This window comes from Micrasema longulum, unplaced genomic scaffold, assembly GCF_059751315.1.
Source record: "Micrasema longulum isolate JH-2025_06_02 unplaced genomic scaffold, ASM5975131v1 h1tg003116l, whole genome shotgun sequence".
In the NCBI taxonomy this organism is placed as follows: Eukaryota; Metazoa; Arthropoda; class Insecta; order Trichoptera; family Brachycentridae; genus Micrasema; species Micrasema longulum.
In genome coordinates, this window is record NW_028280213.1 from 17,527 (window position 1) to 33,160 (window position 15,634).

Here is a 15,634-nt window from a genome sequence, read left to right on the forward strand (position 1 = left end):
CACGATTCCTTTAATTAATGAAATAAACATTTTGCATTAATAAACCGAGTTTGAGGAAGCCATTGAGGTCTTGATAATGTTCATATTACTGCGAAACATCTACATTTGGGATTGAAGGTGGGATAACAGGATTACCCAAAATTTGAAGATGTAGGTGCCTAATTTAATTTTATACGTTTCAATTTGAGATTTATTTATTTATTTATTTATTTACGGACAAAGTCCATTATAAACATTACAATTAAAAGAAATTTTTACAAAGGAATAAAAAAATATAAGGAACAGAAATAAGCAGCAAAGACAGATGATAGATTTTTTAGATTAAGTAAAAAGCATAGGCTAACTATACAGATTCTTTAGCTGATTTGTAAAGAAAGACATCCTTACACCATAATAATCAAGATCTTGATGATCGTTCACCCGCCTGATCATTCTGGGCAAAGGCGACTGTGCACCATAATTGGTCCTGTAGTGACCGAGGAAAAGCATTTCATTATTTCTTAGTCTACGGGTGGGAACGTTAAAAAGAATCTTTTGCAAAATTTCAGGGGCATCAATGAGACAGTTCATAATTTTATACATGCAGATTATATCTGCAATGCATCTGCGTTTTTCAAGACTTGATATGCTTAAAAACCTCTCCATATCAGAATATGAATAGTCTCCTCTTTCCAATCCCATCTTCCATGCAATTTTTCTTATAAAACGATGTTGAACTGATTCAAGGCGCTTGATATGAACAGCATAATGAGGGGACCAGATTACAGATGCATATTCAAGAATAGGGCGAACTAAAGAGCAATAAAGTGTTTTAAGTGTAAGCATACTTTGGAAATCAGACGTAGTTCTATTAATAAAGCCTAAAATTTTTAAGGATCTGTTTACTATATTATCAAAGTGTTCCAGAAAAGTTAGTTTATTATCTAGGATCACTCCAAGATCTCTTATAGAGGTGACAATCGAAAGAACTTGGCCATTAAGTTTATAATCAAAAATAAAAGGATGTTTACATTTATGGTATGAAATAATTTTGCATTTATCGATGTTAAGTTCCATGTTATTAGTTTTGCACCAAGTATGAAATGCATTTATGTCTTCTTGGAGTCTGACACAGTCATCAATATTTTTAATTAGCTTAAGTATCTTGTTATCGTCAGCAAAAAGCCAGAATTTTGTAAAAGAAAAAACATTAGCAGCATCATTAACAAACAGATTAAATAGAAGAGGGGCCAAGTGGGCACCCTGTGGTACACCAGAAGTTACTAGGAAGCTATTTGATATGAAGTTATTGATTTTTACACTTTGTTTTCTATGTGAGAGGTAGGATTTTAAAAACGATAAAAAGGGATCTCTAATGCCTACAGCACGAAGTTTAGCACATAAAATGTTGTGATCAACTTTGTCAAAGGCCTTGGAGAAGTCTGTATACATTACATCAGCTTGAAGATTATTCTCGAACGCTGTAAAAATAGTATCAGTAAAAGAAAGCAAATTGGTCGTCGTTGATTTGGCTGTCCTAAATCCATGCTGCTCCTCAATCAGCACATTTTTAAATATAGGTGTTATTTTTTTTGTAATAATTGATGCGAATAGTTTAGGTACAGGAGATATCATTGAAATGGGTCTATAGTTAGTTACGTTAGATTTATCACCAGATTTGAATATCGGTCTTATTATAGAAATTTTCCAAATATCAGGAAATACACTCGTTGTTAAAGACATATTAAACAGTAAAGACAGAGGCTTGGCAAGACTAGATTTACAATTTGATAGTAGTATTTCAGGAATACCATCTGGACCAATACATTTACCATTACCAAGTTTACTTAGAGCGATTCTGACATCCTCAGCTGACACTTCACAATTATTCAGGTCTACAGTATTAGTATAGCTAAATAAGGAATTAACATTGGAAGAATTATTAACATATACTGAAGAAAAATGCGTTGCAAAAAGATTAGCTATGTCGGTACCATTAGATGCGTGTTTACTTATTGGCAGATCGTTATTGAAACGCTTATTAGAAACAAAACTCCAAAACTTTTTGGGATTTATGGACAACATTGTTTCAGTTTCATTGATGTATGATCTATAACAATTGGATGATTCAGACTTCGCAAGTTCTCTTAGTTGAGAAAATTGTTGATAAAATTTGAGATTCCCAGTTTGTTTATAAAGTTTGTGGATCCTTTTCTTTTTCAAAATCAGAGTCTTTAAATCAGAGCTAAACCATTTTGGAAACTTAGGTTGAATAAAATTTCCTTTTGGGATAAATTGTTCCATCCCAATTGCGACTTTATCATTAAATAAGATGACTGCATCATTTATATGAGAATTGCTTAGAATACTGTTCCAATCAATTTCTGAAAGATATTGACTGAGGCCAGCATAATCACCATCTTTAAATTTAAGATATAATGAGTCATTAGGTTTGAGTAAGTTATTAGAAAATGAATGGCAAATATCTCCAGAAAGTGGAGGGTGATGTTTATCGACTGGTAATAATGGATCAATGGATTCAATGACAGTAGAATTAGAATTATTGCTAAAGATTAGATCAAGGCAATAGTTTGAGCAGTTAAGTATAGAATTCAATTGGAACATGTTTAAATATGAGAAAATGTTAACAATTAGAGAAGCATTTACAGATATGGGGTTTGCCACATTAACGCCTTCATTGTCGTTGATCCAAGTTACTTTAGGCAAGTTATAGTCTCCGCAGATGAAAATAGAGTTAGAAACTACCGATACTTTTTCCACCATGTCAGAATGGGATTTGTAAATATCAATTGACGATGTCGGAGGAATGTAGACACAACCAATTACAAGTTTTTTGTGACCAATTCTAACACACAAATATATTTGATCAGCTACACAGTTTGATGAATCAATTACATTACAAGATATTCTTTTGCTGACACAAATCATAACACCTCCTCCTCTCGTCTTGCCATAAGTTGTAGAACGATCGCATCTAAAAATATTGTAGTCAGTCAGCCCAAGTTCAGAAGATTCGATACTATCATTTAGCCATGTTTCGGTGAGAAAAATGATGTCATAGTGGCAGATAGCAATATTGCACATGAGAGAATTTAATTTAGTATTTACACCTCGTACATTTTGGTAGTAGTATGAAAATGAGTTAGAGGTTGCAACTGGACGATTTAGTTTTTGGCTAAAAAATCGATCTTTGATAATTCCTTGGCTTCGGAAGCTTTTCTCGCTGGACAATCAGAAGACCCTGTTGGATGTGTGGCAGGTTTTCGGAAGAATGTACAAGTGGCGCACACTGGAGGCTTGTCTAGCTTCGAGCACGAATTTTTATTGTGTCCGGTTTTAGCACAATGGGAGCAAGTAGGAGCATCTGATGGGCATTTAGTGGCTATATGGCCATAAAGTTGGCAGTGGGCACATTTAAGATTGTCGATCCAGTCGCGCACCTTGTGGATGTCCCAGTTATAAGCTAGTCTCGCCGAGGTTATTAGTGAGTGTCGGACTGCAGAGGGCACTCTGACAACATGTATGCAGTTACCAGAACGTGGACCAGATTTGTGTGAAAATTTAATTTGGTCCATAAGCGAATCAAGCGGTAAGCCTGTGTCATCTTTAGTTTGGTTATGTATTGCAGTGACGATTTCTTCAAGGGGAAAATCTTGCGGCAGGTCATAAATTGCGACACGAGGAAGTTTGTGCAGCGCGATTTTGGCAACGAGACCAGAATTGGTGAGTTCAGGCGCATTAGTAAGTTTTATTGCCTCATCCTTGGTACTCGGGTGGACTAGTACTCCACCATTCTTCATCTCACGTATACCAGTCACCGTGATCCCCAGTGAAGCTGGAGTAGCAGATTTTTTCAGCAAGTCAAGTGTAGACTTGGACGACATTTGGGAATCTTTGGGGTGCACTAGTACAGTAGGTCTGGCCGGAAGAGCAGGAGCATTATTTCTTGTGATTGGAGGATATTTATTTTGACTTTTCTTGGCGACAATAGAGCTCCACGTAATTTCATTTTCTAACGCTTTGGGAATATTATCACTTTTCTCATTTTTCGATGTCGATAATAATGCATTGTCGATTTTTTCCAAGAGGCATTTATTTTCTAATAATAGGGCTTCCAAAGTTTTTTCGAATACAGAAAATTTATTATTGATTGATTGTAGAATATCAGATTTCATTTCAGATATTTTAATGTCAATTATAGACACAAATGTTTCTAATTTAGAGTCCATGATATTGAAGTTATTATTGTCTGTGATAGGAACGTTGGTATCAATAGAATCTATGGTAGACTTTGAAGTGACAGCTGTCAGTTTCGCGGTTTTTACATTTCTTGTGTTCTTCAGTGCCGAACATGCTGAATCAGCTTTACAAGTTATGCAGCACCAGGTTTCAAGTTGTATGGGCGTCATTCTTTTAAATTTTTGTAGATTAACACCTCCACAATTATAATGAAAAGTGTTCAAGCACTTCAAACATTTTATAAGATCAACCTTGGGTACTACGTCAGTGCATTCTTTACATTTATCTGCCATAATGTGTGTTGATTTAGACAAAAGTGAGACAATGGATAGTGGTTATGGTATTAAGGATCACTTTATATGATGAGAAATAATAGTGTTTATTTACCTTCCTGTAGGTAGGTTGATTACAGGTTAGATTTTCGATATAAATATGCCGATGTCACTGTGATTTTTATATTTCACTTGTAACTTGAAGTGAATCCACTGTAAATAATATGTGAATCAGGTTATAATCAGCTATACTTAAAATTAAAATGATATTTTTATAGAGAGCGAGTAAGAGGTAGAAGTTGTCAGAAAACGGAAACGGAAAACCTTCGAGATGGAATAAAATTATTTTAAATTACGAAAGATGTACTAAAATACAACTTTACTTTTCATTTAAATATAAATCTTAAGTTTAAGATGCCATTACAAAGTCTACTTAGATAATAAAATAAGAAATCTGATGCATAGTTAAAAAATGCACGCCTACCTACCAAGCAGTAAACAATATAAATGGAATTGTATATAATGTTAACAATATTTTGAGTTTGCCCAAATTTTAGTAGACAAGGACTGGATTTAACTCCCTAGAAAGCTGTTAATATTAACATATTACAACAGGGATGAAGAACATTTTAGAGAAGGTAATATAGATAAATTATCTGTTTAGTTTTTTATTGTTTACTTTTTAGCACGAACACTTTACAAATTTACTATTATGCTCAATGTTTGTTTTTGTAAATTTATTGATAATTTTAAGTTGCCAGAATGACGATTAGTAATCTAGCTTCAATAGGTAAATGTTATCCACTATCAACTATTAAATATCCAAATTTAGTAAATGAGGTCTAGAATTCCAACAGTCCATGCGCTCAGTAGCTGCAAAACTTGTTGTTATTTAACTTCTATTTTTATAAATTTGTTTATTATATATTTTTTTAAATATCACTAAATCTCTAAACTTTATTGTCAAAATAAAAAATGTAAATAGGGGCTAGATTTCTTATTGTCTATGCGCTCTGTAGCTGCAAGACGTGCTGTAATCTAGCTCCTGTATATCATAATTGGAGACGAGGAACAAGAATCTCAACCGTCTATGCGCTCTGTAGCTGCAAGACGTGGTGGGCTATTTATTTATTGTAGAGCGCTCTTGAGGTGTTTTTTACAAAAACGGCGCTATATAAATTATCCAAATATATATATATAAAAGTCTAGACATCTACAGGGCTTATGACCTGTCATTGGCTGGTTTAAGTGGCCACTTTACACACTGTGTAACATTCACCATTCTGCCCATATTTGAACATCTATATTCCTGCAATTCTTTTATCTGTTGAAATTTTTGAAGTTAAAGAGCCGAAACCTTTATTTATGCGGGTGAGATGACAGGTGACAATGACAGGTCATAAGCCCTGTAGATGCCTAGACTTCTATATTACCTTCTCTAAAATGTTCTTCGTCTCTGTTGTAATATGTTAGTATATTATGTTGTTTATGTAGGTAGCCATGTTTTATATCATGAATATGTATACAGAAACCGTACGGGCGTAAAAATTATTATAAAAAAAATGTACGTGACGTCGTAACACTTCAAGATAAATTATTATAAATTAAAAAACGGTGTTTTCAATGTTAGTAACGTTTATTATATTAAAATAATATTTATTTATACTTTTACATTGTTTGTATTCTTTTTTTATACAGAATAATGTTCTCTCACTGGGGTGTCCCGTGCCGAGGGAAACATTTTACAAAATGTGAAACATGCCTAAGATTAGCTATTTAACAAAGTAATAACAATAAAAAAAACGTAATTAATCCAATTAACCTAATTATAATTAACAAAATAAACAAAAAAACTAAAATATTCATAAAAAACATAACCAATTTATATAGACCAATAGAAAAAAATTCATAAACAGTGCACACATTTTACCTGTTTGGCTTGATCTACTCATCAATCCGTGCGCAACCCACCTCCACTATCCATTTCTTAATAGCAATTTTATATTGTGAGAACTTACTGATTGTCCTTATGGATAATGGAAGTAGATTGTACACTTTAACCAAAGGTTGTATTTATTTTTTGCAGCATCAGGGTGGAGTATCTAGTAACTCTTGTATTTGTAACGGACAGTAGTGAATAATGTTTAAGTGCGTATAGTAATATGGCTTTATTTTTGGGAGAGTACTGCTCCTATCGCCGGGAGTTTCAAGATTTATGTAAGACTTTATCGTGATTGAAATAAAATAAACATTAGAAGCGCTAAAAATATTTTTGATTTATAACATAATGCATTAAAAAAAAAAACACCTGGGATTTTATTGTGTAGTATCGTTAAGAAAGCCATGAATATATACTTTTATATACAAGCATACAAGACAGTTTAAATTGGATCTACCCAATTCACGTTCTATTATGTTCTAGTCCTACTCAGTGATATTTGATCACAGTTTATGGCGGACGCTTTATTGTCCGACACATAAAGCGCATCTTTATTGCTTTAAATGGACTCTTAGATGTATTCAATCTCACCTCCTCGGGACTCTAATAGGGTACTCGGTCCTCACAAAACACCTGTACCAAAAGGCCGCTCGATAACTAATGTACCGTGTCGCAGTCGGGTAATGAATAAAGTCTGTTTTATTATCGGGAATCATGATAAAAACACGGATTGACCACCCAGGCCGGGTTTTGGGGGAATGATACCGAACTAATCGAGATTTTAGGACAGGACTATTTAAGGAGGAAAATTTATCGGTTCTAGATCATTTTAGGGTCAAAATTATGGGTTGGATTTAATAGGATACCGTGAAAAACAAGATATTGTATGGTATAAGTGAAAAAACAACGCCAAGGATAATTGGTTACAATACTAAATATTGTGTCAATTAAAGTTCACGATGAATGGTAGGAAATATTAATCGTCCTTGTTAGTTTACGGGTTGGCGCTTTTAAATATTGAGATGATAGATGTAAATGAGGTATTCTTACTATTTTTTTTAAAAAGATGTCGATAGATAAAAAAACGTGTCTAAATTCAAAGTATTTTTCAACTAATTATCTTAATAAACAATATTCACAATACTAACATATTACAACAAAATGGGATATAGAAATCTAGGCGAATGACCTGACATCGGTTGGTTTAGGTGGTTTCTTTACACACTGTGTAACATTCAACTTTCTGCCTTTATTTGAACATCTATATTCTTTCAATTCTTCCATCTGTTAATGTTTGTGAAGTTAGAGAGCTGTTATCCAGTTTTTGTCTAGTTAAAGAGCTGTTATTTAGAATCCAGTTCATGTCTACGAAAATTTGGACAAACTCAAAACATTGTATTCACAATGCACTATGTAGTCTAATGAATATGACTACAGTTACTCTTATCCTGAAAATGTCATATTTGTGTTAAAAGGGTTGTTAAATTTAATAAAAGATTGTGTAAATGAAGCCTTTCAGTGTTTAAAAATAATACGAAGGTGTCAAATAATTAAAAGCAATCTATCAAAGTGGAGATCTCTGCGGTGCGTTCGAATGTTTATTAAACCGATGTTAATGTGACAGTGTAACACGTTTTATAATACAAAGATAAATTAACATTGTTTTGAGTTTGTCCAAATTTTTGTTTACAAATACTGGATTCAACCCCCTTGAGAGCTGTTAATATTAACAAATTAGAAGTCTAGGCATCCACAGGGCTTATGACCTGTCATTAGCTGGATCAAGTGGCCACTTTACACATTGTGTAAAATCAAATAGAAAAATAATAAAGAAAATTAAAAAAGGCACTTTGAACAGTCACTCCTAGTTAATTATATGTACAGTAATTATTTTACGAATTAACGGTAATTTATTAATAAGTAACGGATTTTTCCCCTCTGCCAAAGATCCTCAGAACAGTTAAAACATCTCACTAAACAGTAGTCGATATGTTCTTACAGCAGAAGCAAGAGGTGTTATAACTCCTGACTTGAGATGACACACTTGCCATGTCTGCCTAGATCATACCATGACCGCACAGATTGTTAATTTAAATAGATTTTGAGATTGTTTAGGTTAAGTTAATCCAATGTAGTATAAATTATTGATGCCAATCTATTGAGGCTTTCCTAAGCCCGTTGATTCGCTTAAAAAAACAAATAAAAATCAGTTGCATTATTATTGAAAAGAATAGAGCTTGGTATGACGATTTAAAAAAACATCATAGTAAGTGCATTATCAGTAAATCAGATTTTTTACTGTCAACAACACATAAATAACTGGTATTAACGAGCAAGAGCCGCAACTTGTAAAAGAACGGCACCTTTCTTCTCAGAATTTCCCCTTAGCTTTGCTAAACGCTGTATAAAACAAAATACGCAGCAGCGTTGGGAGGATCATTACCGCGGTTCTTCTGCAGGTAAAATCACTAAAATGTTTTTCCCAACGCTGGCTGATTCAGCAAACTTCCGTCATCATCACCAAAGTACTTTTGAAACGACCCAAATTTTTACCGGACACGGAGCTATGAGAAGTTATCTATATAGGTTTAAATTAAGGAATGATGACTATTGTCCATGCGATGATATTTCTTCAGAGAGTATAGAACATCTGTTATTTCAGTGCCCATTTTTCAGTTTGCAACGCCATAATCTTTAAGCAGAATGCAGGAAAGATGGAATATCCTTAACAGATATCCACACTGTAGTAAAAAGTAGTTATCACGCGCCATTGTTCTTGAACTTTGCAACAATGGTGATTGGACTCATAAAGGTAATAAACCAAAATCAGTGATCGAACATCCCATATCCAAGACAAACAAAAACTTTTTTTTTTCCGAGTACCTTAGCCTTGTACATGACACGTAAGACTACTAAATACAGGGGTCCAAAAATAAAAAAAAAACTGGTATTAAATTAACATCGAAGAAAACAAAGCCTTTCGCTTTGTGTTATGTCTAACGTAGTTCTGAGGACTAGCTCTCCATCTATCACTATGGCGCTAATGGTGGCAGCCACAAATGACTCTAATTACTTCACGCCAGGTCTTGCATCAGCCGACCGACCCAAGTAACAATAACTCGGCGCATTTGTTGTCCCGACCGATTACATTTGTTAGAGAGAGCAATAGGAACTTCACAACTTACAACTTTTCCATTAACACACGAATAATTAATGTGCTCGAGAATATTTATACATTCTGGAGAGTGTTTTTTCATAGTTAATCAAGAGTAACAGAACAAGTGACCGACCGAAGGTTCGGTTTAGGTTTTAAGACAGCCGAAACCAGTGTATTGTTAAAAAGAACAAACTACATAAATATTTGATTAACATTAAATAACCAACGCCTTTTAATCCTACAATTCCCAATGTGGACAATCTGCTACATACCGATAATATAATAGGTGTATAAAAGTGATTTTAAACATCAACTTTATTATATTGTATACATACTAGCTGTTATATTTTTTTAAGGTGCCACAAGGGTGGTAACATTTTTTAATACAATTTGCAATAAAAAATCAGTTGCACGTATTCTGTCAAAAGTGTAATTGAGCAAAGTTCAAAGGGTGATTTCTTTTGAGGTGAAGATTAGAAGTTATAACATGTTTCCGCAAACTTTTCTAATTATATAATAATATGTTGGTAAGAATCGTTATTTCCTGTTTTCCTCACTTTCTTGTATTTTTAAAGCTTTTAATGCCTGATGTACCATATTGTCGACATAAACTAAAATATGAAATTAAAAATTAAAAAAAAAAAAAAAAAAAAATATTATTTTTCCCAGTATTTGCATAAAAAAAACATGCATAAACATACATATGTTTTTCATTAGAGTTAGAAAAATTGGGCATTGAAGGGTTAAATCATTGAAAAATAATCGAGGAGTTTCCAACATCACTTCGCTTAAGGAAAATTCTACACTAAACACGTTTCTTAGAAAACTATTTTATCATTAAAAATATTTAAAAAATTTGCAACATAAACTGGGTTTCAGTTTTGAGTTCGGTTCCCGGTAAGATCACAAAAAAATAATATGATTTTTTTCAAGCTTAGGTGTTTTGTGATGTAATTCACTAATATAATTGTGCCTCCTGGCGTGTTGTGGAGTAAAAATTAAATCATAAACACACGTTATGAATAAAATAACAAGAGCTTGCTCATCACATACTGCACACCGCATCTGAGGACATAAGTCTCCTTAGAGGTGCCCACATACACGGAAAAATTGCTCGTTGCCGAACGAGAAAAGCTGCCTGAAGGAGTCCTCGGTAATCTGGTAGCCATAGCATCTTTGTGCTGAAAGAAAGTAATCTAGAAGTAAATTATATGCACTTTATTGGATTGTGGAAAAGAAGGATGTGAATTCTTCACTCACTGGGATTAAATTGACTTGACATGATCAATACGCCGAAATGATTACAAAACTGTTTAAAACCCTAGAAATTCTCTTTGGAAGTTACGAGATTTAAATATCCGACAGGACGTATAACAAGGCCACGGATAGAAGTAAATAAAAAAACTCTTGAATGTTGTGTTTTGAATTGATTTGGGTGTTTTGGGTAAAATCACGATATGTGACGTTTCATCCTAAGACCCGTTACTTTGTTAAAAATGTGGGACTCACCCGGAAACCAATGACTACTGACACCTTACATACTACTAGTGCAAAAGATGATAATGTATTTTTCGTACGTAAACAATAAAATAATCGAAACATCTAAAATACTTATTAATCCTAGCACGGACATCAATTTACTGACCCTAAGGAAAATAGAAGACAACCTTTATTCCCAACTAGGAAGAAAAGATAACACTATTGACAACTACTATAAAAGCAGTAGCTAGCACCCTTTGGTACTATCAGCCAGGTCATCAGTTTGGATAGCTTCCATACCGATTTTGTATTTTATTCGACGTGTAATAAATACACATTGAAGCATCAACGTCGTTTTCTTCTGTCATTTCCAACTGATGTAGAAATTCCCTGTATCGATAAGCAAAAATACTATAAATCTAAGATAATCAACGAGCAGTATTTTAGTTTTCCAAAAGGTTGTTTACAGGAAATTTTTGTCGGCCCATAGGTGAAAATGTTAAGAGCGTATGCTACCATTGCCGTCACGAAATATATTTTCTCTAAATCTATAAATGTAGACAGATAAAAGAATAAGCGTATTTTTATAAAATGAAATATAAATAAACTGAACCATTAGCTGGCTATTCAGTAGATTCATAAATAATTTCTTGATCGGATTTATTTTATTTGACAAGCTGGGAAATAACTTAAAACTGAAAAGATACAAATAACACGGAAAGGGTGCGCTTTTCGTCAATTTAAATTAGCTGTGAAGAAACTAACACGAAGACTGACATTGAACACAGTAAGTGTTTGGATATCCTAATATACTCGTGCATCAACACGGTGAGGAAGGAATTGAAATAAAACATCCTGTGAACTTTTACAGATGGGAGACAGTTAACATATCCGTAAACAAATGGATCTACCAACTATTGCACTAAGATTCGCCATAATAGATTGCCTAATCATAGAAACTAAAACAACTAAATTAGTGAATAGAAAAAAATGTAACGAGGAAGAAGTTCAGAGATTTTTTTATATTTGACTATTGTATAGTAAATAACAGTATTTATCGATATTAATCCTGGCCGATTACCTATCCTTCCCTTGACCCATCCTTATGGTACCTTCCTTACATCAAGATAGAAAAAAATCAAAATTAGATGATTTGGGTTTGAAACAAAACAAAATAACATTTTTGACACATAACATAAGACTGCATAAAAAATATTGAATTGGTCGCAGGTCGTTGTAAACATCATTACATTTCATAGTGCATTTCATCATCTAGTGCCTAAAATTGAATAACATTCTCATTATCAAATTTAAAATCAATCTGAAAAAGCACATGATGACTGAACTAACTAGACTAGACGAGACATAAAATGACTAGACAATATAAAATTTCTATTGTAACCTTAACGGTTTTTTTAAAATTGTAAATAAATAAAAATAAGAATAAAAAAAAGGTACGTCCATATCATTGTTCCTTTCCTTTCTTCAAATATTTCCAACCTTTTTCAAAACTGAATAAAATTATATTGAGTTTTTCTACTGACATTTCTTGGTGGAACTGCATTTTAATTATAATAATAAAAATACTTTATAGTTTTATTCCACTTTTATTTATAATTATTTTATAAATAACTACCATCTACTAATCTTTATCATCTCTTTTTACTGGTAAAAAATTTATAAAATAATTATAAATAAAAGTGGAATAAAACTATATAAGTAGTATTTTTATCATTAATGAATAAAATTAGTTTTTTCGCTACAGTCTGCTTTTCGTTAACAACTATTAAATTAAGCCAAATAAAAAAAATAAAAAAATATGTATCGTATTAGCAGCGCTCCGATTTTTTAAAGTTTCGTATTTCTTAAATAACTCCGCGTGTGACGTCAAAGGTTCATTTCCGCTTATTCTCGATTAGTTCTGCCTATCGGTTCGTTTACTGCAAGCAAACTGGAAATCTTCCACAACTCTCTTATCATTGGTTGACTCATATAAACTAGTCACGTCGTTTAAAGTAGTCCGTCTTTAATATATTTTTTTAATTTTTGACATTGACCCTCTACAAAATGAAATCTGAGACAAAAAATCACAGAGAGAGAATGATGAAATCCAATAATATCGTTTTGGACATTTGTATTATGGTTATTTAAGATTTAAGATATAAATGACATTATGCACTACTTTAATACGAGAAGGCGTGCAAGATGCCCTTTGTGTAGGCCGGACAGCGGACTGATGATTGACCAAAATTAATATTAAGAGAACTTAGGGAGGCTCTGATGATAATAGCGGTGCCATTATCATCAGCCCAACAGACGTAACTCAACGCTCCAGTAGCAATTTCCCAGTATTCATTTGCGCCATATATTTTCCTTTAAATGTGCGTCATTTGTGCGGCCCCTGTCGACAAACCCCTGTAGGTTTTGGGTAAGAAATTATGTTATTAAAATTTAAGGGTAGAATGCAAAATGAAAATGTAGACCTAATTTCACACTCACATTTGTAATTGTCATGAAGGGTCTCAGAAGTAATGAAGAGTTTAAGAAGCTTTGACCTAATTTCTAAAATGTACAAACCTTCGTGATATCATTTAATTTTTAGCCTTCGCTATTTGGATTGCGATACTTCAGCGCGTTATAAATTATTTATTTATATATTTTTCCGCATAATAAACAACGATTAACAATAAAAAATAATGTGACCTCAATGGGGTTACCCGTACCAAAGAAACTTAATAATACTACCCTTGGATTATCTTGGATTTAAATGTGCTTAGTAAATACGTATCAATACGTTGTATAACTTTTAGGTTAATTTTTTTTATATACAAATCTTGTATAATTTTTAGGTTTAATTTTTTTTATAAATCTTGGGTAAAAGGAAATTTATGATTTTAAAAAATATATATATATTAAGCCAAATATGTTGGTATGATTTTTTTTTGTAAAAGGCAGATTTGCCGTTTATGTTAATAAAATAAATAAAATGAACAAAATGAACAAATGAACAAAATGAACAAAATGAACAAAATGAACAAAATGAACAAAATGAACAAAATAAACAAAATAAATAAAATTAATATGTGTAAACTAGTATGTTTATGTTGTGAATCAGATTATGATTCCGTAGCTTGCATCTCTGACTTGGCTGAATCCCACTCTAGGCCCTATGTCGATTTTTATTTTCTTATAGTGAGCTATGTACAACTTGTTGAAAATAGCTGTCAAAATTAAATATAGGGAAAAGCATAAGAACGGAAATATTTATTTTATTCATCGTCATCATCATTCCCTTTCCGCACCTAATGGTGCATAGGGCACTGCATTGGTACACCAATCACAGCGTATCTTGATAAAAAAAAAATTACATGAAAGTGATCAGGATCATTAGGTTCCAGTCAAGGGACGATGAAATATTCTAGTGTAATTACACCCTTTTAAATAACAACAACAACAAAACCATCACGCTGTTTCCCCGTAGGGGTAGGCAGAGAGGATAGAACCCCATAACACTCTATCTTGGCATACAGACCTCGCTTCCTCTATATTCATACATCTTCTCATGCACGCACGTCGATTATTCCTACTTTTGACATGTTCATCTTCAAGTATTTAATGGACCTGATCGTGCCATGTCTTTTTCGGTCTTCCTCGTTTTCTACATCCATCAACAATTGCATTTGCATCCCTTTTAAATAATATTTTATATTAACCATGTCGGGAATCGAACCCGAGACCCCTTGCATGGTAGGCAAATGCGCTGACCATACTACGAGGCCGACTATTTAATTTAATTCAAAAAATAATTGTTTTATTATAAAAAAGAAAAAAATATTTAAAAAAAATTAATATAAATTTTAATTAAAAAAAATAAATATATATTTTATTTGTCGGTTCTTTATATTAACTAATAAATTATTATAATGTTTTAAAATGTAATTGCCTAACTAGGAACGTAGTATGTACTCTTTTTAGCTGGGCAAAGTGTACAAAAAAAGTATATATGACAAAATATATGAAAAAAAAAAAAAAAAAAAATATAATTATCATTTATCAACTGTAACGCAATTTGTAAAATCAAAAACTTGTAGTCACTTATGTTAGTTAGGTAAAATAATTTGGAATAACCTGTTAGTATTAATTTATTGTAATAACTTTTATAACAATCATTGAATTCAATTGGGCTAGCCAATTTAAAAAAAAACAATTTTGAACTTTTTTTTTCTTTATTTGTGCATGCTGTGTTCACACATAATTGATGAACAATATCTAAAATAACAATTTGTCATTATTATACTAATGTCAAATGTATTGTTATTGTTTGTGAACCATAATAATATATTAATAATAAATTATTTGTTATTTTTAAATTCATTCATTTAATTTAAATTGTGATTATTAAAAAAGCTTATAAAGTATTGTTTTGGGTTAATTTTTTTAGAAGTATTTGGTCTATCTATCCATAATTAGAAAAAAATATATTAAATGATACTTTAGAGTAATAATATGCCACTGGCTAAAAGAGTCGCCCATACGGACAAAAGTCAT

General features: G+C 32.4%; 1 protein-coding gene across 1 annotated transcript; it reads right to left on the bottom strand.

Moving 5' to 3' along the window:
- Positions 1 to 2,189: 2,189 nt before the first annotated feature.
- On the bottom strand, positions 2,190 to 4,760 carry LOC148271087 (uncharacterized). The gene has a single exon (XM_088241855.1). It carries the CDS (start codon positions 4,530 to 4,532, stop codon positions 3,165 to 3,167), a length of 1,368 nt encoding a protein of 455 aa, XP_088097981.1. The 5' UTR covers positions 4,533 to 4,760; the 3' UTR covers positions 2,190 to 3,164.
- Positions 4,761 to 15,634: the final 10,874 nt, after the last annotated feature.